The 12,954-nt window shown below is 52.0% G+C and overlaps 4 protein-coding genes across 4 annotated transcripts; 2 read left to right on the plus strand and 2 right to left on the minus strand.

The window, feature by feature from the left end:
- Positions 1 to 525: 525 nt before the first annotated feature.
- Positions 526 to 1,380, minus strand: COCMIDRAFT_2933 (uncharacterized protein; the record flags this gene model as incomplete). Its single annotated transcript, XM_007687105.1, has 7 exons — positions 526 to 568; positions 667 to 752; positions 809 to 1,006; positions 1,055 to 1,137; positions 1,191 to 1,203; positions 1,261 to 1,278; positions 1,333 to 1,380. The coding sequence occupies 7 exons, from the start codon at positions 1,378 to 1,380 to the stop codon at positions 526 to 528; spliced, it is 489 nt and encodes a 162-aa protein (XP_007685295.1).
- A 716-nt stretch (positions 1,381 to 2,096) lies between these two features.
- On the plus strand, positions 2,097 to 6,023 carry COCMIDRAFT_88060 (uncharacterized protein; the record flags this gene model as incomplete). Its single annotated transcript, XM_007687159.1, has 3 exons — positions 2,097 to 4,941; positions 4,989 to 5,851; positions 5,907 to 6,023. The coding sequence occupies 3 exons, from the start codon at positions 2,097 to 2,099 to the stop codon at positions 6,021 to 6,023; spliced, it is 3,825 nt and encodes a 1,274-aa protein (XP_007685349.1).
- A 1,589-nt stretch (positions 6,024 to 7,612) lies between these two features.
- Positions 7,613 to 8,800, plus strand: COCMIDRAFT_2935 (uncharacterized protein; the record flags this gene model as incomplete). Its single annotated transcript, XM_007687106.1, has 4 exons — positions 7,613 to 7,702; positions 7,840 to 7,962; positions 8,119 to 8,296; positions 8,421 to 8,800. 4 exons carry the CDS (start codon positions 7,613 to 7,615, stop codon positions 8,798 to 8,800), a joined length of 771 nt encoding a protein of 256 aa, XP_007685296.1.
- A 62-nt stretch (positions 8,801 to 8,862) lies between these two features.
- On the minus strand, positions 8,863 to 12,798 carry COCMIDRAFT_88057 (uncharacterized protein; the record flags this gene model as incomplete). The annotated part of the gene is made up of 4 exons (XM_007687160.1): positions 8,863 to 9,015; positions 9,079 to 11,456; positions 11,523 to 12,660; positions 12,751 to 12,798. The coding sequence occupies 4 exons, from the start codon at positions 12,796 to 12,798 to the stop codon at positions 8,863 to 8,865; spliced, it is 3,717 nt and encodes a 1,238-aa protein (XP_007685350.1).
- Between the last annotated feature and the right edge of the window lie 156 nt (positions 12,799 to 12,954).

Genomic DNA, 12,954 nt, shown 5'->3' on the forward strand with positions numbered 1-12,954 from the left:
CATGCCCTACTTACACATGTAAGTACATCTCAACCATACGCAAATAGACTATGCTCTGCCACCACCAGCCGCTGTGGGGTAGCAATAGGCGGCATCCGGACCTCGCTGGCAGCTGATGTCTTGCGGCTTACAGTAAGCCGCCCTGAATCATCCGACATGCATGTGCATGAACCACGGTACGCTGCAAATAACGGCTCGTCGCATTCACACTAAACTCGACAAACTCCGCGCCCGACGCTGCTCTCGGCGTGCTTGCCGGCCTTCAAATTGATACCGCTACTTCACATGCAGGGCTCTACCCGCCCAAACTGCCGCCATGCACAAATGCCTATATATATAACTCTGATTCAAACCCTCTCCTTCTTGCCCAGGCCGCGTAAATCGCTTGAAAAAGTGCCCGTGTGGCCTGCACCTTCTCTTGACCTGCGCCAGTTCCCCACCCCAAACGCCAATGTGTTGCAGGCTCAATCGAGTATTTCTACACCATGTAGTCGTACAATACAAATAATTCTTCCCCTTGTCCGCTCAGCCGCTTGCCCGCGTGTTGAGAATGAGGGCAACAATCAGTCTAGTCGAGTCAGCACATGAGCAATCACGCAGTCTGCATAACGCCGTCCTTGTCGCGCGCGCGGACCACGTTGGCGTCTTCTGGCTTGGGAGACGTACCCGTAAAGACCCAAGACTTCTGCGAAGATGAGAATGAGCACCATGCCGACAAAGATTCGCGATTGGCTCATAAAGGAGCGCACGCCCTGCTGCAGTTAGCCTTTCTCTCTCTTTCCCACCATCTCCTAACGACTCAACATACAGCGTCGCCCACAATTCCGATGGCGTATCCTGCAGCCAGACCCGACAGACCAACTGACAATCCCGCAGCCATGTGCATGAATCCAGCATACAGCGAGTACGTGTTGTTGGGCGGGGGCTTGATGTCGCTGGCGATGAGGACGGATATGACTAGTGAGTAGACGGCCAAGATACCCGACATGACAATGGGAATGAGCGACTGGCCAAGTTAGATGGAGCTTCGTGTGCGCAGTGCATGGCAGCGCACCTTCATGATCAGGTCTGGCCTGTATGTTCCGATACCAGCAATGCCGATGCCAGCTTTGGCGGTGCCATAGGCAGCTCCGGCGCCTGCTTCGATTAGCTCCTGTGCAGCTTGGAAACGCGTCATGGGGGCGGCGTACATCCAAAGATCATCTGGGTGAGGTTGGTACATTAGTTGGCCAGCTGCAACGGGGGCGAGGAGCTACTCACTGCAAACGCGATTCCGCTCTGCGTGCCTGTTAGCTATGAAGTCATGATACGGGCGCGGCCGGGGGCACTCACCATGCCAAAGAAAGGCGCGAAGCTCGGGGCGAGCTCGTTGGAAGACATGGTGCCTGTGATGCTCGCGACAGAGGGGGATGGATGGGGGTTTGTGTGGGCGGTTGTCGTGGTGGTGGAGGCGTCGTCGGAGACAGCTGGGATGCGGCCAGGCGGTTGGTGAGGAGGGCTCTGGATGCCAAGCGCATGCCGGTCCAACACCTGCACCACCGCCATTCTCCCCAACGTCGCGAGCTGCGAGGAAAGCCGGCCAGCGCCCCCCTCCCCCCTCAGCCAACGCTACCCCATAGTCGACCTGCAACCCCCATCCTGCCCGCGCCACACCCACGAGCCAGCTGCCGCCGTTTTTATCCTCACCACGGGCTCCTCGCACCCGCTGCCTCCCCCTCCCCCCCTCGCTGGGCGGCTTGTTCCCTCAACTGCCGGAGCGGTGGCCGTTGACCCTTCTCTGCAACACCCCGCCGCCCTGTCCACGCCCACACCCGCTCTCGCTCGCCAGCACGCCTTCATTCAAGTGAAAAACAACAGGTGTGACTCGCCGCCGTGCCCGCCAGTCGCCTCGACTCGTGCGCCCCCCCCCCATCGTGCCGGCTCTGCTGCCCCGGCCACGCCGCCGAATCCCTTGTATCAAAAAGCCCTCGCCCACGTCCACCACCCACCCACGTCCACCACCCACCCACGTCCACCACCCACCCACGTCCACCGCCTCGCCTCAACAGCGCTGCGAATGCTCGCGACAGGCTAGATCCGCTGTGGACTGAAGAGACATGGCCGACTACGGCAACCAGCAGCGGCCGGACTATGCGCGCGGCCAAAACCATGGCCAGCCCTCGGGCGCAAGGGAAACCGCCTTCACAAACATCTTCGGTGCCAGCCCGTCCATGGCCGGCCGCTCCCAGACCATGACGTCGCAGTCGCATAGAAACATCCCCGACCGCGCTGCTACAATGTCCAGCCAGACGGCCGACATGATGCAGCGCGCCCCGCCAATTCGCCAGCCCGTCAACGGCTACGATCGTCGTCCTCACCCACAGTACGATCAGCGCACGGGACCAAGTCTCGGAGAGCAGCGCCCCATAGATCCGCCGAATGCTTATAATCGCTCTATGCCAAACGGTTACGGTCAGCACCCGCGATATCCTGACGGGCAACAGCAACAACAACAGCAGCAGCAGCAGCGCCAGCCGCAGCCTCAGTACCTGCCACAGCCCCTTCGCCCTGAGCGCCAGCCATACGGCCAGCCCCAGCGCTTCGACTCCCGCATCTCTCCTCCTGGCCAGCCCCCTTACAACAAGCCCATTCCCAATCGCTTTCCTGGCGGTCCAGGACCTGCAATGAATTCGGACCCTTACCGTTCACAATCGCTTGCCTTGAACCCGCGACCACAGTTCAACCCTGGTGGGCCATCCCATCCGTCCCCCGCAAACACGTTCCGCCAGCAGCCTTACATGAACCACATGGCCCGGACCACAGCACAAGGACGCGTGGTGCCAGAACGGCCCGACGAGCGGACAATGTCCATGACCTCGTACACAAGGGATCCAGATCGTACACAGACAATGAGCGGCAGAATCATACCAAGTCGAAGGCGAGAATCTGGTGAATCTGAAATGTCAAGTGGACCGCACGGCCACCCTCAACACCCAAATATGGGACTGCCACCCAATCCTAGGAGTGTGAGCCAAGGAAGCATGCCGAACCAATCGCGCTCAATGTCCATGGCATCCACAATTGTCCCTCCTTCGGAGCGTACTAGCACTATGACGTCCATTAGCTCTCGCCCAGACTCGTCCCAAACACTCGGAAGCAACTCCAGCAACAACAGGACCTCCAACCAGTCCATGACTTCGCTCGTCCCCGCGCAACAAGTGCCTGCTGCTCAGCGACGGGCACCTCTTGTCTACCCTGCCCTACTATCTCGCGTTGCCGATACCTTCCAAGACCGAGTGGTTCTCTCTGAAAAGGAAAAAGATGGCCTTGTTTACAAGAGTGCTTTTACGGGTGCAGATGCGGTTGATCTCATCTCTTTCATTATCAAAACTACCGATCGTAATCTAGCACTCCTCTTGGGCCGATCCCTTGACGCGCAAAAGTTCTTCCACGATGTTACGTACGCGCACCGCTTGCGAGATTCGACAAACGAGATATACCAGTTCCGTGAGACCATGGTGGAGGACAAGTCTGAAATTAACGGAGTCTTCACTCTGTTAACCGAATGCTACTCTCCCACATGTACACGTGACCGTCTATGCTACTCAATTGCATGCCCACGCCGTCTGGAGCAGCAAGCTCGTCTAAACATGCGCATTCAACCTGGTCTCAAGCGCGAGGAATCCCGAGCAAGTTTGCACGAGGAAAAGGACCAAGAAGAGCAGAAACTGTGGATCAATACCGTACCAAAGGAGATTTCGGACAGTGTGTCGGAGAAGGAGCAGAAGAGACAAGAGGTTATCTCCGAGCTCATGTACACTGAGCGCGATTTCGTCAAGGATCTCGAGTATCTTAGAGACTTCTGGATGAAGCCCTTGCGCAACCCCGCAACATCACCAATTCCCGAGCACCGCCGCGAAAAGTTTGTCCGTACCGTCTTTTCCAATTGCCAAGAGGTCTACATGGTCAATTCCCGCATGGCCGAGCAACTTACCAGACGCCAGCAAAAGGAGGCCGTTGTCCGAAACATTGGAGACATCTTCCTGGAATTCGTACCTCATTTTGCACCATTCATCAAGTACGGTGCTAACCAGCTCTTCGGTAAGTACGAGTTTGAGCATGAAAAGCGCACCAACACCGCCTTTGCCAAATTCGTCGACGAAGTCGAGAGAATGAAGGAATCCAGAAAGCTGGAACTCAACGGTTACCTTACTAAGCCAACCACGAGGCTGGCCAGATATCCGCTGCTTTTGGAGAACATTGCCAAGTACACCGCGGACGACAACCCGGACAAAGAAGATATCCCCAAAGTGATTAGCATCATCAAAGACACGCTGTCAAAGGTCAACATCGAATCCGGCAAGGCAGAAAACCACTTCAACCTTATGCAGCTCAACAAGGATCTCAAGTTCAGGCCTGGCGAGTTTGTCGATTTGAAGTTGACAGATGAGAATCGGCAGTTGGTATTCAAGGGCACGTTGAAGAAGACGCCGACTGAGGCTACTGGCGACATTACCTGCTACCTCTTCGACCATGCTGTTCTGTTGGTGCGTGCGAAGACTGTAAACAAGCGTGAGGAGCAAAAGGTCTACAAGAAGCCAATACCTCTGGAACTTTTGGTCATCACGCAAATGGAGGAAGTCAACCCCAAGCTGGGCATTGCAAAGAGGCCTTCAGCAAACTTGATTGCTGGCAAGGCCATTGCTGCGGCAACACCAAAGAACAACGACCCCAAGCAGCAAGGCTATCCCATTACTTTTAAGCATCTTGGAAAGGGTGGATATGAATTGACTCTCTTTGCGAGCACGCCAATCTCCCAGCAAAAATGGATGGAGCACATTGATTCACAGCAGCGAAGTCTGAGGGAGCGCAGCAACATCTTCACCAAGACTATCGTCCACGAGGGTCCCTTCTCTCTTAACTCTCCTACTACTATCCGGGTTACCTGCGCTGTTCCTCTGGGTAAGTATATCTCAAGTTTGGCCAAGTCACATACTAACATGATGCAGATGGTGGTCGCAAACTGGCCCTCGGAACGGACAATGGTGTATTTGTTGTAGAACGCAAGCCAAAGGATGCTTCGATACGTCCTCGTCGTGTGCTGGACTGCAAGGGCGTTACCCAGATCGAAGTCCTCGAGCAACACGCCATTGTGCTGGTCTTGGCCGACAAAACTTTATACTCCTACTCGACCGATGCTTTGGAGCCCGACGAGTCGCAAGCCATGGCCAAGCGTCCCCGAAAGATTTGCCATGCCAACTTTTTCAAGGCTGGCATTTGCTTGGGCCAACAGCTGGTCGCTGCGGTCAAGACGTCGGCGCTGTCAACTACAATCAAGGTATACGAACCCAAGGAGCAGATGGGCAACAAGAACAAGAAGTCTGGTTTCGCAAAGATGATGTTATCAACGGGTGGCGCCGATCAACTCAAGCCCTACAAGGAATTTTACATTCCTACGGAGTCGACGTCCATTCATTTCTTGCGTTCCAAGCTCTGCGTTGGTTGCGCACGTGGCTTCGAAGTTGTCAGTTTGGAAACCCTCGAAACGCAATCACTTCTTGACCAGGCCGACACATCCCTCGACTTTGTTGTACGGAAGGAGAACATCAAGCCAATTCACATTGAGCGCATGGCAAGTGAGTTCCTGTTGTGCTACACAGACTACTCATTCTTTGTCAACCGCAACGGCTGGCGAGCACGACCAGACTGGAAGATCACTTGGGAGGGTACACCGCAAGCCTTTGCCATCTTCAACCCATACATCCTTGCTTTCGAGCCTAGCTTTATTGAGATTCGACACATGGAGAGTGGTGGCCTTGTGCATATCATCACTGGGAAGAACATTAGGTGGCTACATACATCAACAAGAGAGGTACGTCATTTCGATTCATAGATGTCTGTGAAAATAAGAAACTAACAAAATCCAGATTTTATACTCATACGAGGATGAATTCGGCACCGACGTCATTGCCAGCCTGGACTTTTGGCAAACCGGAAACGCAAAGCAATCACTCGATGTCCCACGCGGCTCCGAAAAGAGCTAGACGCAACGATATATAATCAGTAAAAAAAGGAATTCAGCGTCAAGCTCTCTCTGTTCTCGAACACAAACGAGTACCAAAAATGAAGCGGGCGGCAGACGTTTACGCAATTTCTTATCTACGGCTGTGTAACCGACGCTACCGCATTCAATCAAGGCTACCTACTCCGACAGTCTCGAGCAATGAAACTCAGAGAGAGAGAGAAAGAGAAAAAAGAGAAATCGAGCTAGGCAAATGCAATGACAACTGTTTGCCTCGGTCGAGCCGCGGATCGGTGATGGCAGTGGCAATGGAAAGGGGGGAGGTCTGGGGAGACAGGCGGAGGAGGTTTCACTTCATTCATACTTCTCTTCCTTCACAACAACAACTTTTGTCCCTTTTTTTCTTCTTTTTTTCTTTGTTCAAAGGAAAGAGAAAGAGAGAAGGGAGGGGGGCCAAAGAGAGACCATTTGTATCATATTAGACTAAAGGGGGGGGTTGATTGTGCTTGAGGGCTGTGTGTTTTGTTTTTCATTCGCTTTTTTGAGGGGGGTGAATAAAGACATCCATTGCCGGTTTGTGGAAGGGAAGTAGGGATGAGGAAGTTGGGAGGGAGGGAGGGGAGATTTTTTTAAAGAAAAAAGGGTAGTTGAGGATCGAACGCAGCTTTTAATTTGAAGAAAGCGATTCAGCGAACTTTTTGGGTGTTTATTTTTGCGAGATGTCTCTTTTTCGGGTGGTGGTGGTGGTGGTTCATCTTTTGAGGTGTTGTATGTAGTCAAGAGGCGCAGTTGGAGCAGGGATCGGGTGAGGAGGATTTATCATTGGTCCCGGAGATTTTTTTTCCCTGCTTCCACTTTTTTTGTCCGCGCGATTCTGGGGATTGGCAAACGACTCTTTTTTTTCTTTGGTTCGTTTCTTGTTTTCGATATCGGTCCGATACCCACTGATTTTTATCTCGGTTTTAACACAATAACAAAGCGGGGTGAGGGAAGGGAAGGGACGGGACGGGTGGAGAGAGAGGAGAAGGGGGAATGAGAACCAAGGCGAGAGAGATATTTGTACGGACAATCCAATGGTTGAGTTACTATTTCTTGTTCAAGTCAAAATCAAGTTCTCTTTTAAAAAAAAACAAAACAAAAAGACATTCTAGTTCAAGGAACGTATCAACTATTTGAACCTATTGGGTCTTCCTAGATACGAGTTGTGAAAAAAAAAGCCGCAGTTACCGCAATAATAATAAGTCGTTTGCCTCCAAACTTACGTGGTCCAACGAAGCTGGGCCACTTTTACCCACCCCGTCTTGTCTCCACCCCCCCCCCCCAGCCCACGCACCCATGTCGCCCGCCACGAATCCCAGCCCGCGTCCACTTACCACCCCTTACAAGTTAGCAAGAAATAGCCCGCCCTGGGTTTCAGACAGCAGCGGCCATGTCTTTCGATCACGCTAGTACGGCGGGGTCATCGTTCGTTTTCTCCAAGTCCACCATCGTGTCTGGAGTTGTTTGTTATTGTGTTAACGGCTCGCATACTCGTTTGCTTATTAGCCTAGGTCACCCAGAGTTTCTGGAAACAGTAAAAAGAGAAGGGAAAAAGGGAAGGTTTAGGGAATCATGGCTCCTCCGGGTATCTTGTGGGTGTCGTCACGGATTACGCATCCCGAGAGGCTTTCGGCGGATAAGTTTTCGGATTGGTATGAGAATGTATGGTTATTTCTTTCTTCTCTTCTTACTCAATTTTTCGGGGTTTTTCTTCTTCTTTGCGAAGTTGAGTTGGTTGCAGGGAGGAGGGAGTGATGAGCTGTGAAGTTGAGAAGCTGACGCTGAGTGTGACTGTCTAGGACCATATCAAAGATGTCCTCGCATTACCTGGTGCTACGGCTGCCGTGAGGTATCAAGCTGTGGAGCGGCCGGTAAAGGATGGAGGGGAGGAGAGGGCATATAGTGGGGAGATGCCTTGGTTGGTGAGTTTCATTTCGTTTTTCTGGAAACAGATTGTTCACTCTCGTGTTATATGTTATACATGAAAGTATGGCGAGCAGCTATGTTACATGTTTCTGATTTGAACATGAAGAGAGGCTTTTCTTATCCTTAGGTGTTGGATGCTAAGTGATCAATAGGTCGTGTATGAACTCCCAGATATGGTGGGCTTTCGCGAATCAGACGGTTTCAAGGACATCGCCCAACGAAATCCGCCCAGCCAAGAGCAAATTGAGACTATCTACGTGAATACGCAGTTTTCTGTTCGGTTCTACGAGGAAGTGCAGCTTTTTGAGGGGGAGAAGGCTAAGGAGAATGGTACGTCTTCTCTTAATCTCACCTGATCTCACGTGAAAAAAAAGAATTGGGTCATTTTATTCCCGTTGCAACTTCAGTTTTGCAAGTATGAAGAGAAGGAGAACATTCTAAATTTACGATTTAGGCCCCGTAAAATTCATCATTTCAGGTGCTCTCGAGCCACCCTCCGACACTGCTTCCACCGCCGATTTCGACAGATGGTACCGCGAGGAGCACATCCCCCTGCTCTCCCGCATACCAGGCTTCATTCGTTCGCGGCGTTACGAGGTGAAGACCGCGTACACGCTCAACCAGCTTCAGCCCTCGGATGATATGGAGAAAGTGCCAAAGTACTACGCGCTGCATGAATTTGGGGGTGAGGCGCTGCCGTGGAAGCAGATTGAGGAGAGCGTGGGTACAGAGTGGGCGAAGAAGGTTATGGCGAGTGTGCAGAAAGCGGAGGTGGGGTGGTACAAGGTTAAGAGGGTTTTTCCTGAGAGTGAATGGGGGAATGTGGGCAACTAAGTATGATGATATGCCAATTACAATACCGAAATAAAGGGCTTGATAAACTGTATTTATATATCTCACTCCTTCCTCAACAGCGCTAAATGCCCACCCGCACTAACGGTATCACCAGGCTTCACAAGTACCTTTTCTACCTTGATCTTCCCCGCTTTAGCCACAGACTCGGGTGTCTTGACTGCGATTTCCAATTTCATCGCTTCGAGAATGACGATCTGGTATCCTTATTAATACAACGCTCACATGTCCAAACACGACAAAAAAAAAGTGTAACTTACCACCGTCGTCTCTCCAACCACATCTCCTTCCTTAACCTCCACCTTCCACACATTAGCGTCAACCGGTGCCTCCACACCCACAATATCGGGATTATCCAGCAACTTCTCCACCGTCCCCTCATCAACCCCACTCTCCGCCTTCTCCCGTCTCCACCTCTCCAAACTCTCCTGCTCCGCCTTATTCATCTCCTCCTGCGCCTCCGCCTGCTTCTCCCTAATCCGTCCAACCTCCTCTTTTGTCTTCTCCAACACCTCATTATGCCCCGCCATGTCGAACTCCACCTCTTCATACTCCCACTTGTACTTTCCCGCGCGAAACCGTCCTAGCAACTCATCCAGCTCCTGCTCCTTAACTTGGTAGAAGGTGAGAATGTCAAAGTCGCGGAAAATCCAGGGTTTACCGTCGAACCCGGGCTTGTAGGAGTAGTAGTCCCAACAGGGGACTGTGCGACCGGTCATTTGGTAGCCGCCGGGAGAATCGACGGGGTAGATGGACATGCAGCTTCCGGCCCAGCCGACGGTTCCTTCCGGGGTGAAGACGCGGCTAGGGTTCATTTTGGGGGCGGAGATGCGGTGGCGGGGGTCGACGGGGAGGGAAACGGTGTTGCCGCAGAAGAAGCCGACGACGACGGCCATGAATTGACCGGTGAGGTAGAGCTGCTTGAGTTGCTCGGGGGTTAGAGCGTTGTTTTTTGCTACGAAGGCGAGGTTGTCTGGGAGGTAGGGGGCATGTGGGCGTTGGTTGGTCATGTAGCGTTGAGTTGCTTCGTCTTGCAGTTTGGACTCGAAAGAGATAGGGAGTTTGAAGACGCGGGTCGGTACTTTTGTGCTTCGGAGGTCGCCGAGTTGGAACTCGATGGATTGAAGGTGGGCGATTAGATCTGATCGGAGGATTTTGGAGCCATCATAGAAAAGGAGGAGGGAGGTGCAGCAGCCGACTGTGTTGAAGAGATTGGATCTGATATTCTCTGGAGTCGACTCAGACCGGATAGCGTTTTCTAGAGCCGTGACACGACATCGGTGGTTGAGATCAAAGTTCTCGTTTCCGTACTCGACCAAAATGTGGTCGTCTCCTCCTTGGCGATATCTGACTTGAGGAGTGTTGGCGTCCTCTGGCTTTTCCCATATTACAGCCTTTCCAATGTCATCCACATGGAAGTCGCAATGGGCTCCTTGCAACTTTTCAATCCCCTGGAAGGTGCCTCCGCTCTTGATAGCTTTCTCAACAGAGTCGAGGAAGCTATCATTCCACTTCCGCTTCTTCAATGCATCTTCGAGCCCAACACGGACATATCGAATAGTGTTGCCTGCCTTGAGCTGCCCCAGCTTCCACCAGTCTGCTCTGATGACCGTCGTGCTACTCGTGAAGCCACCAAAGTTTGGACAATCAACCGGAAATATACACGGATCGTCTCCTGTCCAGTTCAGGGTACCCAGTGGATATCCATATTCAATCAGATTACTCGGATGTGCACCACCCTGGCCACCATCTTTGCGCGCCCATTTTGGTACTGGGCCAACCAGACGAATACCGCTTCGAGAAGCGTTATGGGAGACCTTCCACTCAGTGTTATAGATTTGCTCAATGAATTTTGGATCGAAATAGCCTTCGTCATGCGGACCAACCATGGCCCGAATCTCCCATTTCGACTTGTACACTGGGCGGAGATGCTCAGGAAGCGACATGCTCGTGAATGACTCTGGGAGTCTATCTGTTATTTGCAGCAAGTCACCCGGTGCAAGTGCACGTCCTTGGTATCCCCCAATAGCAACAAGCGGCGATGTCGATTTCGAGCCAAAGTAATCTGCTACTGATGGAAATCCGCTGTAGATAGCTAGATAAGAACGGCATCCACCGCCAGTTGTCTTCCCAATTTTGAGTTTCTGACCAGCTTCGATCTTTACGCTTGTCCACATAGGAAACTCTTTGTCGTCTAGGGTTGCTTCTATTGGTGCACCGCACAGAGCTACGATGGCCGGGCCTACGAATCGCAGCTCTGGTCCCGTCAAGGTGAGTTCTAGGGCTTCTTTTGTCCGAGGATTTCCTACGAGCATATTTGCAATTTGGAAGGCTATGGGATCCATTGGTCCGGAGTGAGGCACACCTTTTCCGACGGTTGGTCTCGCTGGAAGGTCTTGGATAAGAGTGTATGCACCCGCTGATATCACATCAATGGCATGGGGTGTATAAGTGAAGTCTTTGAGGAAACTAGTCATTGTGTTACCGTTTTTGAATCGAGCGTCTTCCAGGATATAAGCTAGGAATTCGAGGTTTGTTGGTGGTCCACTGATTAGGGATTGTGTTAGGAGATCTTTCATTGAGGCGATTGCGCTGTCCCTGGATTGAGAATGAACCATTGCCTTGGCTATGAGGGGGTCTGCAAACCGTCAGTTTGTTATCCTGTCTGAACATAGAACAGAGGATATCACATGTGCAAACATACCATAATTCGGCGTAATCCTCACACCCGTAAACACCCACGTATCAATACGCCCACCAGGGACATCCTTCCACTCAACCTTCTGCAGCAAACCCGGCGAGGGAGCATAATCTCTGAGCGGATTCTCAGCATATATCCTCGCCTCAACAGCCGCCCCAAAAGGACCCGCAGGCTGCATATCTTTCAACGTCTTGCCATCCAACCCATGTCTCCCAGCAAGCTGTGCATCCGCCTGCTTGAGCATAAGCTCGACTAGATCGACATTGTAGCACAGCTCCGTAATGCCATGTTCAACCTGCAATCTCGTATTCATCTCCAAGAAGAAAAAATCTCCAGATTTGTCATCAACCAAGTACTCAATCGTGCCCGCAGACCCATACTTGATAGATTCTGCAAGCCGCACAGCAGCATCACCCAGCTTCTTGCGTAACTCGGGATGCCTCTCGACAAAGGGGCTCGGACACTCTTCAATAACCTTTTGGTGACGGCGCTGAATCGAGCATTCTCGCTCGCCAAAATGTATCGCTTGGCCCTGGCCGTTGCCAAAGACCTGGACTTCAATGTGATGACTGGCAGGGTAGAAAGCCTCGATGAACACACCAGGGTTCTTAAACAGCGTCTTTCCTCTTGATTGAACCATGCGAAATCCATCCCGCACCTCCTCAACCTTGTTGCACGTGATAAGTCCCATACCGCCGCCTCCCCCCGTTGCCTTGAGCATAACCGGAAACCCAATCCGCTCAGCTTCTTTGGCAGCTTCTTCTTCATTTTCAACTAATCCTTTCGTTCCAGGTACAATGGGTACATTCGCCGCTTCTGCAAGTTCCCTCGCAGTATGCTTGACGCCAAACGCTTCAATCGCCTCAGGCGATGGTCCCACCCACGCAATCCCCGCATCACCAACTAGTCGTGCGAAATCTGCATTTTCTGATAGAAAGCCGTAGCCAGGAATGATGGCATCTGCGCCTTTGTCTTTTGCTATTTTCAACACGGCGTCTGCGTCTGTATACGCTGTTGCGTTGCTTCCTGGAAGTAGTACCGCGTCATCTGCATCCCGTACATGCTGCGACGCAGCGTCGGCCTCAGAATAGATGGCGATGGTCTTGATATTGAGTTTCTTCGCCGTCTTACAGATGCGGACCTATGTCATAAATTCATGTCAAGTCAGTTAACTTTGTATCGACAAACACCCGGTCCTTTGCGTAGATTGTAATGTTGACACTCTACATACCGCGATCTCACCACGATTCGCAATAAGCAACGTCCTTAACTTCTCCATCTTATACCAAAACCCATGAAGTAATTACTCAAAAAATCCATAAACATTGCATCACGATAGCTTCATGAGGATGGGGACCAATTTATCGACGTCGCATCGTTGGAGCCCCATCTATCCGTCTGCGCCGTACCATCTCCAAGAAACCCCGCCTTCCCC

The sequence above is a fragment of the Bipolaris oryzae genome (genome assembly GCF_000523455.1).
Source record: "Bipolaris oryzae ATCC 44560 unplaced genomic scaffold scaffold_26, whole genome shotgun sequence".
Classification (NCBI taxonomy): Eukaryota; Fungi; Ascomycota; class Dothideomycetes; order Pleosporales; family Pleosporaceae; genus Bipolaris; species Bipolaris oryzae.